The 13,532-nt window shown below is 36.4% G+C and overlaps 1 protein-coding gene across 2 annotated transcripts in view; it reads right to left on the reverse strand.

Moving 5' to 3' along the window:
- SMCHD1 (structural maintenance of chromosomes flexible hinge domain containing 1) overlaps window positions 1-13,532 on the reverse strand; it is a 134,657-nt gene that overhangs the window by 64,501 nt on the left and 56,624 nt on the right. For both annotated transcript variants that reach the window (XM_036874911.1, XM_036874912.1), the window contains 4 exons: window positions 10,632-10,709; window positions 10,433-10,552; window positions 6,620-6,764; window positions 945-1,041 (listed from right to left, as the gene is read on the reverse strand). In XM_036874911.1, the coding sequence (XP_036730806.1) occupies window positions 945-1,041; window positions 6,620-6,764; window positions 10,433-10,552; window positions 10,632-10,709 (440 nt within the window). The remainder of the gene's footprint in view (window positions 1-944; window positions 1,042-6,619; window positions 6,765-10,432; window positions 10,553-10,631; window positions 10,710-13,532) is intronic.

Consider the following 13,532-nt stretch of genomic DNA (forward strand, 5'->3'; position numbering starts at 1 on the left):
TAACTTCTTAGTTTGGATAAATATATAATAGTTGTATAAGATGTTAGTAGAGGAAGCTGGGTGAAGAGTATATGTGAACTCTCTATACCATCTCTGAAACTCTTCTGTAAAACATAATTATTTCAAAATAAGAAGGTTTTTAAAATCTAGAAATTTTTTTAGCAAGTTTATCTTACTAAAGTCAAATTTTCCATGCATTTCAAGTTCTTTTTCCATAAAAAGCTTAATTCAGAAAGATGTACAGAACCTGCTCTTTAATTTGATTTGGTTATACAATGCAGTATAGTATACAGTACTTAAACTCACATGCTCTATTGTAAACATTATTTTGATAGGGAAAATTTTTAAAATATATATTGAAGGTAATGATACAATGGAAAAAAAGTAACATAATACTTAAGTTATTAGCCACAGTGTTCACATTAGTCATATTAATCTATTAGCTACTTTATATACTTAACTGAAAAATTACCTTATTGGAGTTTGTCTTTACTATCTCTAACCTTATTCCTCCCAAAACACCTCCCTTATCCAAATACCAAACACAATACTTTTATAGAAGTGAGCTAAAGTTTCTCATATTTTTGTTCCTATTCTAAGAAAAATATTGAAAAATGGAAAAACTTACAGAGAAAAAAGAAGCAACATAGTACTAGATAACTGTTGTAAATGGCTTTGAATGCAAAAAGACTGGAATGAAAATGAAGACAGTTGAAAATATTTAATTCATAAACGTTTAACAAACAATAGCAGCAAATATGCTGGTCTTTCTCAGAGATGTAAATGGTAATGGTATGTCGGGTGACATGATCCTGATTAATCCCTAAGAACCTGACATTACTGTCATCTTGTCACAAAAATAGGTTATTCAATTTTAAATTTCCAATTTCATTTTTACCATATAAGAAATAACATGCATTATAACATGTATGCACAATGCTTACCTTGCCTTGACAAGAGTTTACAGGGCCCTTAGCTGTAACACCTCGAATGACACAATTTGGTCCATTGGTTATTTCTTCATAATGTAAAGATAAACCACTGGAAAAAATAAATTATTTTTTAACTTTCCCTCCATTACCTACAAATAAGCTGCAAATGTTCTTTTCTCTTTTCTTTCTTTTTTTTTTTCGAGCTGTGCCACATGGCTTGCAGGATCTTAGTTCCCTGACCAGGGACTGAACCCGGGCCCTCAGCAGTGAAAGCACAGAGTCCTAACCACTGGACTGCCAGGGAATTCCTGCTGCAAATGTGTTTGTCTTCTCATATGACATTCTCATTTTTAATTCATTTTTCTAATAAAATTGTATTTTTTTAAAAGAGAGAAATAAATGAACAGAAGCAAATTCCCATGAGATTTTTACAAAGAAAAATGATCCAACAAGTATTAATGAGTGATAACATTCGTGCAGTGAGTAAAGATACAAGGTAGGAAACAATCAAATGCTAGACCATGTATACAGGCCAAAGAAAATGAAACATCCAAATCGGTCAGGCTTAAGGATGTCTTCAGACTTTGCCCTGGATTCTTTCAAATCCTTCACCCACAGGGATTTTAGAGACTTTCTGGCACCTATTAAACTGAATGGCAATTTTAGACAAAGTCCAAATAATTAAGTACAGCCTTGTGCTAACGTAACCTTGCTAGAATGTATACTGAGACCCTCTAATCTACTACCATGAGCAATGTGATTCCTAAACCACCTTTGACCACCTGTAGATCCTTACAGTGTCAACATTTTACTCTGTAAGGGGTAAGGTGATAAAAAAGGAGGAAAGATATACCATGATGGAGAAAAGACCTGATTTTTCTGAAGAATGAAATTAAATATTTACAGATATTATCTGAATAAGTTGTAAAAATTAAATAACATGGCTTGTTTGAAAAAAGCTGTAAAGAGGCATATAAGGTAAAATAAATTCCCTGAGAAAGATGGACATTAACCACAGACATCTACTTTCACTATCTCTTAAAGCCTCACTAATACAAGAACGAAGGGATTCCTTTTATTTACTTTTAAAGGCAAAGATATGGGAGGTATGGAAGAAGAGACAAGGCCAATAGAACTTATCTGCTAGAAAAAAGGATAGACAAGTGGCAAATGACCTAGTATAGTCTCAAGAAAACTGAACTGTGAAACAGCAATGGAAGAAGCTCGAAACCAATATATAACACAGAATTCCCAGGTACCATTAAGGAACTGGTGTTACTAGGTACCCCTAGAAGCAGGGCCAAAAAAGAAAGGCCAATAAAAAAAAAGGGGGTGGTGATTAAAATTTCGATCCCCAGATCTCCCCTCTCCACCTCTGGCAGATGACTGGAAAATTATTCTCTGAAAAGGTTTAAGCAGAGAATCTGTGAACCAGGGCACAAAAAGTAAGTTGCAGGAAAGGGTAAAATACTAAAAAGAATACAAGGGTAATCCTCAACGGACTGCATATGGATACTGAGACCTTCTCATGCCCATTCCTACCCTAGTCTTGCTCCTGGACTGGCTAGGAACCTGGACAGCCAAATTATTCCCCTCCAGGCAAGAGACTAAAGATTGTTCTTTGAGCAAACTACCCAGCCCAAAAAAAAGACCTCAAGATACAACAGGATTTCCCCCAACAAAATGTTACAGACAGATCATCCTGTAGTGGAGTTCACACTCAACAGCCTCTCCCAAACTCTCAGGATCTCCTATGTGCATTTTAGTTCTCCATCAGATATAAAAGCAGATGACCAAAGATTAACCAGATATATGAAGAAAGAGATCAAAATCCAACAAACAAAAAGCAACTAACTTGGAGACAATAAAGATTATCAGTGTAGGTAACTTTTTTTTAAAAACTACCATTTATTTATCAGCAAAAACAAAAAATGTATTACATTCATAAAACAAGAAAAGAATCTACAAAAGAACATTTGGAGAACCAGGAAGAACACTTGGAAATTAAAAATACAGCAAAAGGAAAAACTCAATGGAAAGATATAAACATAAAATTGAGGAAGTCTGTCCAAAAGTAAAACAAAAACACAGAAAGATTAAGAAAAATGGAAAAATTAGGAAAATCAGAGAACCAGTCCCAAAGGTACATCATCAAATAAATAAGGATCCCCCCCCCCCAAAAAAAAGAGAAAACCATGATGATGGAAGGTAGAAAATGAAGTACTTCAAATAATGAAGAGACCTATACAAAGATGTACCATTATAAAATTTTGCCCTGTTGAGAATTAAAAGTGGGTCCTATAAGCTTCCAGACAGAATACGTAGGAAACATAAAAAGGAAAATTAATCAGAACAAGTTTAAATTTATCAGCAACAGTAGAAGCTAAAAGGCAAAAATGGAGCAATGTTTTTATAATTTCGATGGGAAGTAGTGTCCAACTTTCAATTCAATCAATCAAGTAGAATAGAGACATTTTCAGAGCAATAATTTTCTCTTACATGTAACTCCTTTCTTAGGAAACTAGTGAATAATGTGCTCCAGCAGAAGGTGAGGGACAAGGGATTCTTTCAAAATTGGAGACCCAGGGAAGGTTAAATGCTAAATAAAATAAGCTACTTAATAATCTCACAAATTCAGGAATGTTTCCTCAAGGACCTGACAGCCAACTCCATGAAATTTAATCATCAATAAAGGTAAACCTCTATCTCCCAGTTTCCTGGGTCTAACTTCTGATCAGTTAACTCCAAATTGCAAACTCTACTCCCAGTCATAAAGATACTTAGCAATTTTTCTTGAAAACATGAATGTGATAGGTTATATTCACTTACCCATGTAACAGAGTAAGATTTCCTTCCTTGCAATCTCTATCAGATTGTGACGAGAATCACATTCTGGTTTACTGATTATTCAATCATAAAATTGTTTTCTTTCTCTTCTACCTTTGTGAAGAAGTTTTCTAGCTTGACAGTAGGTTTTGTTTTTACTATATTTCCCCAACACAAAAGACAAAGGGAATTCCCAGGATGAAGGTGAAGGAAGATCACAGAAGGACAAATGTAACAAGCGTAAGAACAACTGATCCAGACCAGAGCACATGGCAAAGTTCCAAGAAAGATGTCTACAAGAATATGAAACTGAGGGACTTCGCTGGTGGCGCAGTGGTTAAGAATCCGCCTGCCAATGCAGGGGACATGGGTTTGAGCCCTGGTCTGGGAAGATACCACGTGTCGTGGAGCAACTAGGTCCGTGTGCCACAACTCTGAGCCTGCACTCTAGAGCCCGTGAGCCACAACTACTGAGCCTGTGTATCACAACTACTGAAGCCCGTGCGCCTAGAGCCCATACTCCACAACAAGAGAAGCCACCACAATAAGAAGCCCACGCACCGCAACGAAGAGTAGCCCCCACTCGCCGCAACTAGAGAAAGCCCGCGCGTAGCAATGAAGACCCAATGCAGCCAAAAATAAATAGAGAAAAAAATATGAAACTGATAGGTTATCTATGTACCAAGCATCTTGAGAACTGGCAGACAACTGGCAGAGAGTTACTTAGCAAAGAAAAAAAGAACAACAGTTGTGCAATTAAGAAAGTAATTAGCACTTACATAATTATAATAAAGCAAGCACTAAATACTGATCAAGCCAGAATACAACTTTATTGAAGAATGTGGGAATAGGAAGGGGGTTTATTTGTAACGTAAGTGGCAACAAGAGTGTGTGTCCTCATCTTCCATAAGTCAAGAGATAATGCTTAAAACTGAAGAATCAAGAAGTAACAATATAAAAGTTACTTAGATATGTGACAATAGGTACCAAAACATTCAAGTAAGAAAGCTGAAAGTGGTTCTGAGAAGTCGACTGTGGGTGGGGTGGAGAGGGCAGAGGAACTACTCTTTTTTTATATAAGCCTCATCCAACTATTTGATTCTTTAGGTTATATGTGTGAATGATTTTTAGTTTAATTTATTAACACTGAGAAAAAACCAAACAAATAAACCCACTCAGACAATGATTTCACTTTACTGAAGGTAAATTCACATAGCCAGGCCACCAAGATTTTTTTTTAAGCCCCAAATCTTAATTACCAGTATGTATGTGTGATAGAGACTTTGTATGTAAGAATGTCCTATCAAGGATAAGAAGGAAGTTATAATTGAAAACAGGGGTCAACTAATGCACAAATATTTTCCATTTGTGACTAGACATTACTTGTAGTGTTTTTTATTAAGCACATAGATGCTTAAGTATTCAACTCTTCCATTATGGTTTAATATTCAAATGAATATAATATGTCAAAATCACTTTTTGCAGAAGAACCACTTTTTGCAACTTAAGAGAACATTTAGAAAAACTCATTTTCAATATTTTTTGTAACTCTGTTTTGCTTTTCAGGAACTTAACCATGGTATAAATCTGGACACTAAACTAGTCTGTGAGCTTCTAGAAGGCAAATACTATGCTCTTATTCACTTCTGTATCTCCAGCTGGCAAATGCCTGGAATACAGTACATAGTCAAATAATTAAAAGAGTAAACGATTACACCAACAGGGGAAAAAGAGTACACGGCGATAGCAAAAGAAAGCATACATTAAAACGTGGGCCCAGGGACTTCCCCGGCAGTCTAGTGGTTAAGACTGTGCTCCTGCTGCAGGGGGCACGGGGTTCAATCCCTGGTTAGCATATGATCCTGCATGCCTCGCAGCGCAGCCAAGAAAAAAAAGTGTCTCCAAAAAGACAAATTTGGCAGAAATTTGAAAAACAAGAATTTCTTCCTAGGCACCTCAAAAAAAGGTAATGGAAAACAATGAACATCCTCAATTGTATAACTGGACACATTGTTTTTCAGGGCTATTTTTTAATATAAGCCAATCATATCACTCTATAGAGCTATTAAGTAAAGGCAAATTCTAAGGAAGGACCAAATTTCCATGGCAAGTGTAAACTTTATTGCTATGGTTTTAAAAGCAAACCAAAATAAATTTTATTAGCAGGTTAAAAACCTACCAGTATGGGCTTCCCTGGTGGCGCAGTGGTTGAGAATCTGCCTGCCAATGCAGGGGACACGGGTTCAAACCCTGGTCTGGGAAGATCCCACGTGCCACGGAGCAGCTGGGCCCGTGAGCCACAATTACTGAGCCTGTGTGTCTGGAGCTTATGCTCCACAACAAGAGAGGCCGCGATAGTGAGAGGCCCACGCACCGCAATGAAGAGTGGCCTCCGCTTGCCACAACTAGAGAAAGCCCTCGCACAGAAACGAAGACCCAACACAGCCATAAATAAATAAATAAATACTTTAAAAAACAAAAAACAAAACCTACCAGTAGGTAACCACTAAGTTTAAATGGCCATAATTTCTAAGCAAACAACAAAATAAACATGGTATGGTTTATAGAATTGCCAGGAGAAGTCATATCATACTTGCAAAAAGAAACGGACTAAGACAGAACTATATCAGTCTCACCCAAACAACTGTAACAGTAAATTCAGTCAAAACAAACTTTATTGAGGTAATGTATGTACGACACTACAGCCACAGAGGATAGCTTGGGACTAAACAAATCCCCCAGATATCATAAAATATCCACTAAGCATTTTAAATAATAAATCTGAAGTTAACTGAACATAAATAATTTAAGCGAAAAAAAGAAAAAAGTGAATACTTAGCAAATATGAAAATTAAGATTACCTTGCTTCAAAAACTGGCTGAATATCAGTTGATAGTTGACTAGTATGACCAAATTCATCCTGAAACTCCAGAGGGATATTGAATGGGACTCCAACACGAAAAGGAGGATCCAAAAGACCAAATGAAAATTTCTCTGGTTTACCCTCTTAATTAAAAAAAAATAAACATGAAAAGAAAATTCATCGGTCAGAAGATTCATTGTAGGTAGAAACATCCATTATATATATGGAAGATTAGACTACAATAAAGACGGCACTTCAAATCAGTGCAAAGTTTATATAAATTCTATCTATAATCCACCTGTGAAAATAATAAAGTTAGAACTTTATCTCACACCATGTATAAAAGTCCAGAGATAGAGATAAATGTGTTTTTAAACTATGAAATTTTCGAATATAATAAAGGAATATGTTTATAATTTTATCGTCGGAAAAACTAAGGCAAAACACAATACTCAAGAGCTATACAAGGATGTATTTGATAAAGTTTAAAATATTTTATTAGATACAAAGTTAACAGAGAAGCTCTATAAGAGAAAATACTTGCAACGTATGCAATAAAGGATTAAAATCCACAATACATTAAAACTTCCTATAAAGACAATATTTTCAAGTCATCCCTGGGGAAATTATTAAAAATGCAAATTCAAGGGCTCACATCATACTACTGAGTCAGAAACTCCAGGAGTGAGGCCCACCAGTCTGCATTTTAATAAGCCCAGCAGGTGATTCAGGTAAAACTTAAATTTGAGAACTACAGCTTTACACTATTAAAATAGGCATAGTAGGCACTTCCCTGGTGGCGCAGTGGTTAAGAATCCACCTGCCAATGCAGGGGACACGGGTTTGATCCCTAGTCTGGGAAGATCCCACATGCCGCAGAGCAACTAAGCCCGTGCGCCACAACTACTGAGCCTGCGCTCTAGAGCCCATGAGCCACGACTGCTGAGTCCAAGTGCCACAACTACTGAAGCCGGCACGCCTAGAGCCCGTGCTCCACAACAAGAGAAGCAACTGCAATGAGAAGCCCACGCACCACAAAGAAGAGCAGCCCTCGCTCACTGCAACTAGAGAAAGCCCGTGCGCAGCAGCAGCATCAAGACCCAGCACAGCCAAAAATAAATAAATAAAATAAATTTTAAAAAATTAAAAATAAAATGAAATAGGCATAGTAAAGGAACAGACTTTCACAGATGACAATGTCCACTAAAGGCTAGAAGAGGTACACAACCTAATAATTAAATAATTTAACCACCAACTAGGCTAAATATTACAATATAGGTTAGCCAGGAATGAGCATAGGGAAACAGGAACCCTCAGTCTGTTGGTGAGGGTACAAAACCTTTTGGGAGGGCAACTTGACAGTAAATATATATAAAATGTTAAAGCACACACATTTCAGCTTGGCAATTCTACTTCTTGGTATCCACTCTAGAGATATTCAAGCACTTGTACACAAAGCATCATAATATTTTTCTGTATAGAAATGTGATTTGTAACAGCCAAAAACTTGGAAACACCTGAAACGTTCATCAAAGAAAACTGCTAAACTACAGCATATCCATACTGTAGAATGTTCCACACGTGTATTTAAAGAACATGACAGATCTGTATGTACAAAAAGGAACACTCCCCAAGGTGGCCGTCTCATTAGAGAAGGCAAGATAATCACAGGCACTTAAATCAGCTCTCTAAAACCCCATAAAAATGTGGCACTACAGAGATTTTTTTTAAAGAGGCCTAAACCTACAAAAACAATGAACAAGAAAAAGACAACAGCAACAGAATTTGAAAGCTGGAGAATATATGGGCAAGTATAACTGACTTAGCAGAAAGACTCAAGAAATCAAATCCTCAATCATCAACAAAGCAAGCAGGGAGCCAATTTAATTCACACTATATAACACTCAAAAGTCTCAAGAATGGCTCTATCAAGTAGGAGTGAAATTGAAATAAAAAGGAAGACTTGTTCAAGTTTGTTTGAGAACAGTTCCTCAGATCCCCACCCCTCAACACACAGAGCCAGTCAACTGCCTTCCTCATCTTCAGCAACATCTGGAAGGTTTCTTCTCCAGGGAATGTTAAGAGTAGGTCCCAGGAGTAAGGGACACAGCACTACTGAAAGCATTACAGTTTACTGAAAATAGGAAAATCAAGTGAAAGATCAATACTGAATATGAGCAATCCCACTACTGGGCATATACCCTGAGAAAACCATAATTCAAAGAGTCATGTACCACAATGTTCACTGCAGCTCTATTTACAATAGCCAGGACATGGAAGCAACCTAAGTGTCCATCGACAGATAAATAGATAAAGAAGATGTGGCACATATATACAATGGAATATTACTCAGCCATAAAAAGAAACGAAATTGAGTTATTTGTAGTGAGGTGGATGGACCTAGAGTCTGTCATACAGAGTGAAATAAATCAGAAAGAGAAAAACAAATACCGTATACTAACACATATATATGGAATCTTAAAAAAAAAAAAAAAGGTTCTGAAGAAGCTAGGGGCAGGACAGGAATAAAGACGCAGACATAGAGAATGGACTTGAGGACACGGGGAGGGGGAAGGGTAAGCTGGGACGAAGTGAGAGAATGGCATGGACATATATACACTACCAAATGTAAAATAGATAGCTAGTGGGAAGCAGCCGCATAGCACAGGGAGATCAGCTCAGTGCTTTGTGTCCACCTAGACGGGTAGGATAGGGAGGGTGGGAGGGAGACGCAAGAGGGAGGATGTATGAGGATATATGTATACATACAGCTAATTCACTTTGTTATACAGCAGAAACTAACACACCACTGTAAAGCAATTATACTCCAATAAACATGTTAAAAAAAAAAATACTGAACATGAAACCTCTAACAGTCTTCCCCAGCTTGGCTCCCCACATGCTGGCACCCAGGTGTTTACACTCCACTCTGGGGAATCTGAACAGCCAAAGAGAAAAAAACTTAAAATTATCTTATCATAATCTCCCCAAATGAAATAAACACTCTCGAATGTTCTATTCTTAAATGTGTGCAAACAACTAGTAATGTAAGAGAGCATCTAAAGGACCCAGAGCAGATGTGAAAAAAAGCAACATGGAGGAAACAGGCTATGAATAAAGTTTGAAAGCATCAAGAAAAAATGCCACTGTTATTAATAGCCTCAGAGAATTAACAAAGATACCGAATCCATGAAGTCGGAGAAAATACTTTGAAAAGGGAATAACCAGAGAATATTTCAGAAACTAAAAAAATTATAGCAGAAAGGAAAAATTCAACAGAAAGTATCGAACATCATTTTCAAGAAGTCTCTTGTAAAGTACAGAAATAAAACCAAGAGATGTAAAGCAGAAAAAACAGTATTAGTACACCAGTCAAGAGGTCCAACGTCTTAACACTAGATGTTGTAGAAAGAAAAAAGAGTAGGAAATCAAAGTAACTCAAGAAAAATCCCTAGAATTTAAAATTTCAGAAATTGGGACCCCCCCCCACACACACAAAAAATTATCCGAACTTCTGAGGATTGCGGAAGAGGGAGGATAGGGGCGGTTGGATTGGGAGTGGAGGGTGTTTAACATGCAAAAGTTAGGAATCAGAATAACTTTCGACCCTACCAGTAACAAGGGAAGCTAGAAAACAATGATGCTTTCAAAAGTTTATAAGGAATATGATTATCAAGCAGAATTATAAAGCCATTCTAAGACCAAGATGGTTATACAATTGGTCAAACATCTTTTATTAAATTATCTATTTTCCTCTTGATTTAAAATGCCACCTTTAGCATACAGAGTTACATATTGGTGTTTTGCTTACCTTTGACAGAAAATTTAATTGCTTTAGATGGTAGTGGTCTTCCTGCATAAGTGTCTGCATTACTTTCATTCAGTACAACTTGTAATTTCAATGTATAATTCCCCAACTTTTGAATATTTTCTGGACAAATTAAGAAGAAATTAAAATTCAAGTAAACGTAATACTGATATAATTTTTAACATTCAGAATAATAACTCACCCATTTTTTTAAACCAGTAAGGCCATTTTCCTCCATGTTGACTAATATGTGAAATGATTTCTTTACTTCCACTTGGAGCTTAATAAAAGAAAAAAATTTTATATTTTGAGAAATTAAATATAGAACATGAATACGAAATGTCACACTGGCATCAAATGTCTACCTGCTATACATTTTTTAAGGTAGTTTTGAAACCTCGAAAAATCTAAAGCTATCCTATTCAAGTCAATAGCATAATGAAAATTTAGCTGATTAAAATTCCTTTATTTCAATTCTTAAAAATGTATCTGTAAATAAGCTTAACTGGCACAAACAAAAGAATATAGAGATAATTTTCTTTTGATATTGAAAATCATTTCTTTAAAAGTTTTCTTCAAGAGGAAAATAGCACACTTTATTTACATAGAGTAATCTCTAAGACCTAGTGATCTATTAAGAGAAAAAAGCAAGACCTAAAGTAGAAGAAAGAAAACAAATAGAAGGATGATATCACTTCTCTGAAATATACCTTGTTATTTATTTTTGACTTTGGAATTACATGACTTAAAATATTCACAAAATAGAATTAAAATAAAGCAATTCATAAGCAAAACCAAAATGTAGGCAGGCGATATGACCACATTAAAAAATTTTTAAAAATTATTTCAACTGACTTCAACTTTAGAATATATAAAAACTTTAAGGACAAATAGTGCTTCAAAGAAGTCAAATTTAATCTAAGAGTACTATTAGTAATTTTATAAGTATCACTATTTTGAAACTATATTATAGGATAAAGCAGTAAGTAACTGTTAATGTTGTTAAGAATCAAGATTTTTAACATAAGGGACTTCCCTGGTGGCGCAGTGGTTGAGAATCTGCCTGCCAATGCAGGGGACATGGGTTCGAGCCCTGGTCTGGGAAGATCCCACATGCCGCGTAGCAGCTGGGCCCGTGAGCCACAATTACTGAGCCTGCGCGTCTGGAGCCTGTGCTCCGCAACAAGAGAGGCCGCGATAGTGAGAGGCCCGCGCACCACGATGAAGAGTGGTCCCCGCTTGACACAACTAGAGAAAGCCCTCACACAGAAACGAAGACCCAACACAGCCATAAATAAATAAATAAATAAATACTTTAAAAAAAAAGGTTGAAAAAAAAAGAAAAAGATTTTCAACATAAAAGAAATGAAATAAAAGGATAAAATCAAAGTGGTTAAATAAAAACTCAGAATATCGATATGAATTCATTTTTTTTCATTTCCAAAAATATTCATGTTTAGCTATCAATTGAAAAAGCTTAGAAACAATTTCACCCAGTGGCCATGAGCGATCCTAACACTCAGGCCTCTAAATGCCATTCCCCACTGAAAGGAGCTGGGACAAAGTTAGAGAGTGGCATGGACATATATACACTACCAAATGTAAAACCGATAGCTAGTGGGAAGCAGCCGCACAGCACAGGGAGATCAGCTCAGTGCTTTGTGACCACTTAGAGGGGTGGGATAACGAGGGTGGGAGGGAGACACAAGAGGGAGGAGATATGGGGATATATGTATATGTATAGCTGATTTACTTTGTTATAAAGCAGAAACTAACACACCACTGTAAAGCAATTATACTCCAGTAAAGATGTTAAGACTAATGGCTGCATCAAGGTTTAGGGTAAACATGTACAAGAAGATTCTAGGATGTCTTGAGCCAGAAAGGAAGAAAGCTCAAATCAAAGACAAAAAGGGTGTTATCAAGAGGACAGAGGAGCAAACTGAAGGCACATCAAAATCAAGGAAGCATGTCAAATCTATAAAACCCCATACATTCACAAAAACACATTTATGAAAATCAAAAAAACCAGTCTCTGAGCACCACAGTACTGTACCAATTCCTGACTGGTCATCTGCAATTAAAGAAAAAGGATTAAGCCTTTATACTGCCTTTCCTATAAAAGCTGTGGTTCAGAGTAAACCAATGACCCTAACTGAAATTTATTACTAATAAATAAACTAGGAAGGATAATAAACTGGGATAATAAATTAGGAAGAAATAAAAGAATGGGGGGATCACCATTTTGCATACCAAATAACTATGCAAAAATCATTAATGGATGAAACCATTATCACGGATGAAAGGAGAACTTTATAATCATATTAGCCAAGTGAATTCAATAATCCACTTTAGCAGCACTAAAAGGAGGACAATTAATTACAGTCATCAAATGCCTCTTGATGTAATACCCTAAGAAACACAGATTCGCTATGGAGTATGGATTCTTGCTTTATGGGGGAAAAATGGTGAACCTAAATGTTTAAGCTTTTGGGATAATTTCCAGTCTTCAGGAAATAGAACAAACAATGGAACAAGTTAAATGACATTCCAAAGAAACAAATATGTGAAACACTCTACAGTAAAGTGTACATTTAAAAAATAATTGGGGCTTCCCTGGTGGCGCAGTGGTTGAGAATCCGCCTGCCAATGCAGGGGACACGGGTTCGAGCCCTGGTCTGGGAAGATCCCACATGCCGCAGAGCAACTAGGCCCGTAAGCCACAATTGCTGAGCCTGCGCATCTGGAGCCTGTGCTACGCAACAAGAGAGGCCGCGATAGTGAAGAGGCCCGCGCACCGCGATGAAGAGTGGCCCCCGCTTGCCGCAACTAGAGAAAGCCCTTGCACAGAAACGAAGACCCAACACAGCCATAAATAAATAAATAAATAAATAAAATAAAAGATCTCTGGACTTTAAAAAAAAATAATAATAATTGAAATGGTAAATCTGTTATATATACTTTAACAAAAAAAAAAATCTTCTAATTAAAAAATATATATATATACAGGCAGACCTTAGAGATATTGCAGGTTTGGCTTCAGACCACCACAACAAAACAAGTATCGCAATAAAGCAAATCACATAAATTTTTTCGTTTCCCA

The sequence above is a fragment of the Balaenoptera musculus genome, chromosome 14 (assembly GCF_009873245.2).
Source record: "Balaenoptera musculus isolate JJ_BM4_2016_0621 chromosome 14, mBalMus1.pri.v3, whole genome shotgun sequence".
Taxonomy (NCBI): Eukaryota; Metazoa; Chordata; class Mammalia; order Artiodactyla; family Balaenopteridae; genus Balaenoptera; species Balaenoptera musculus.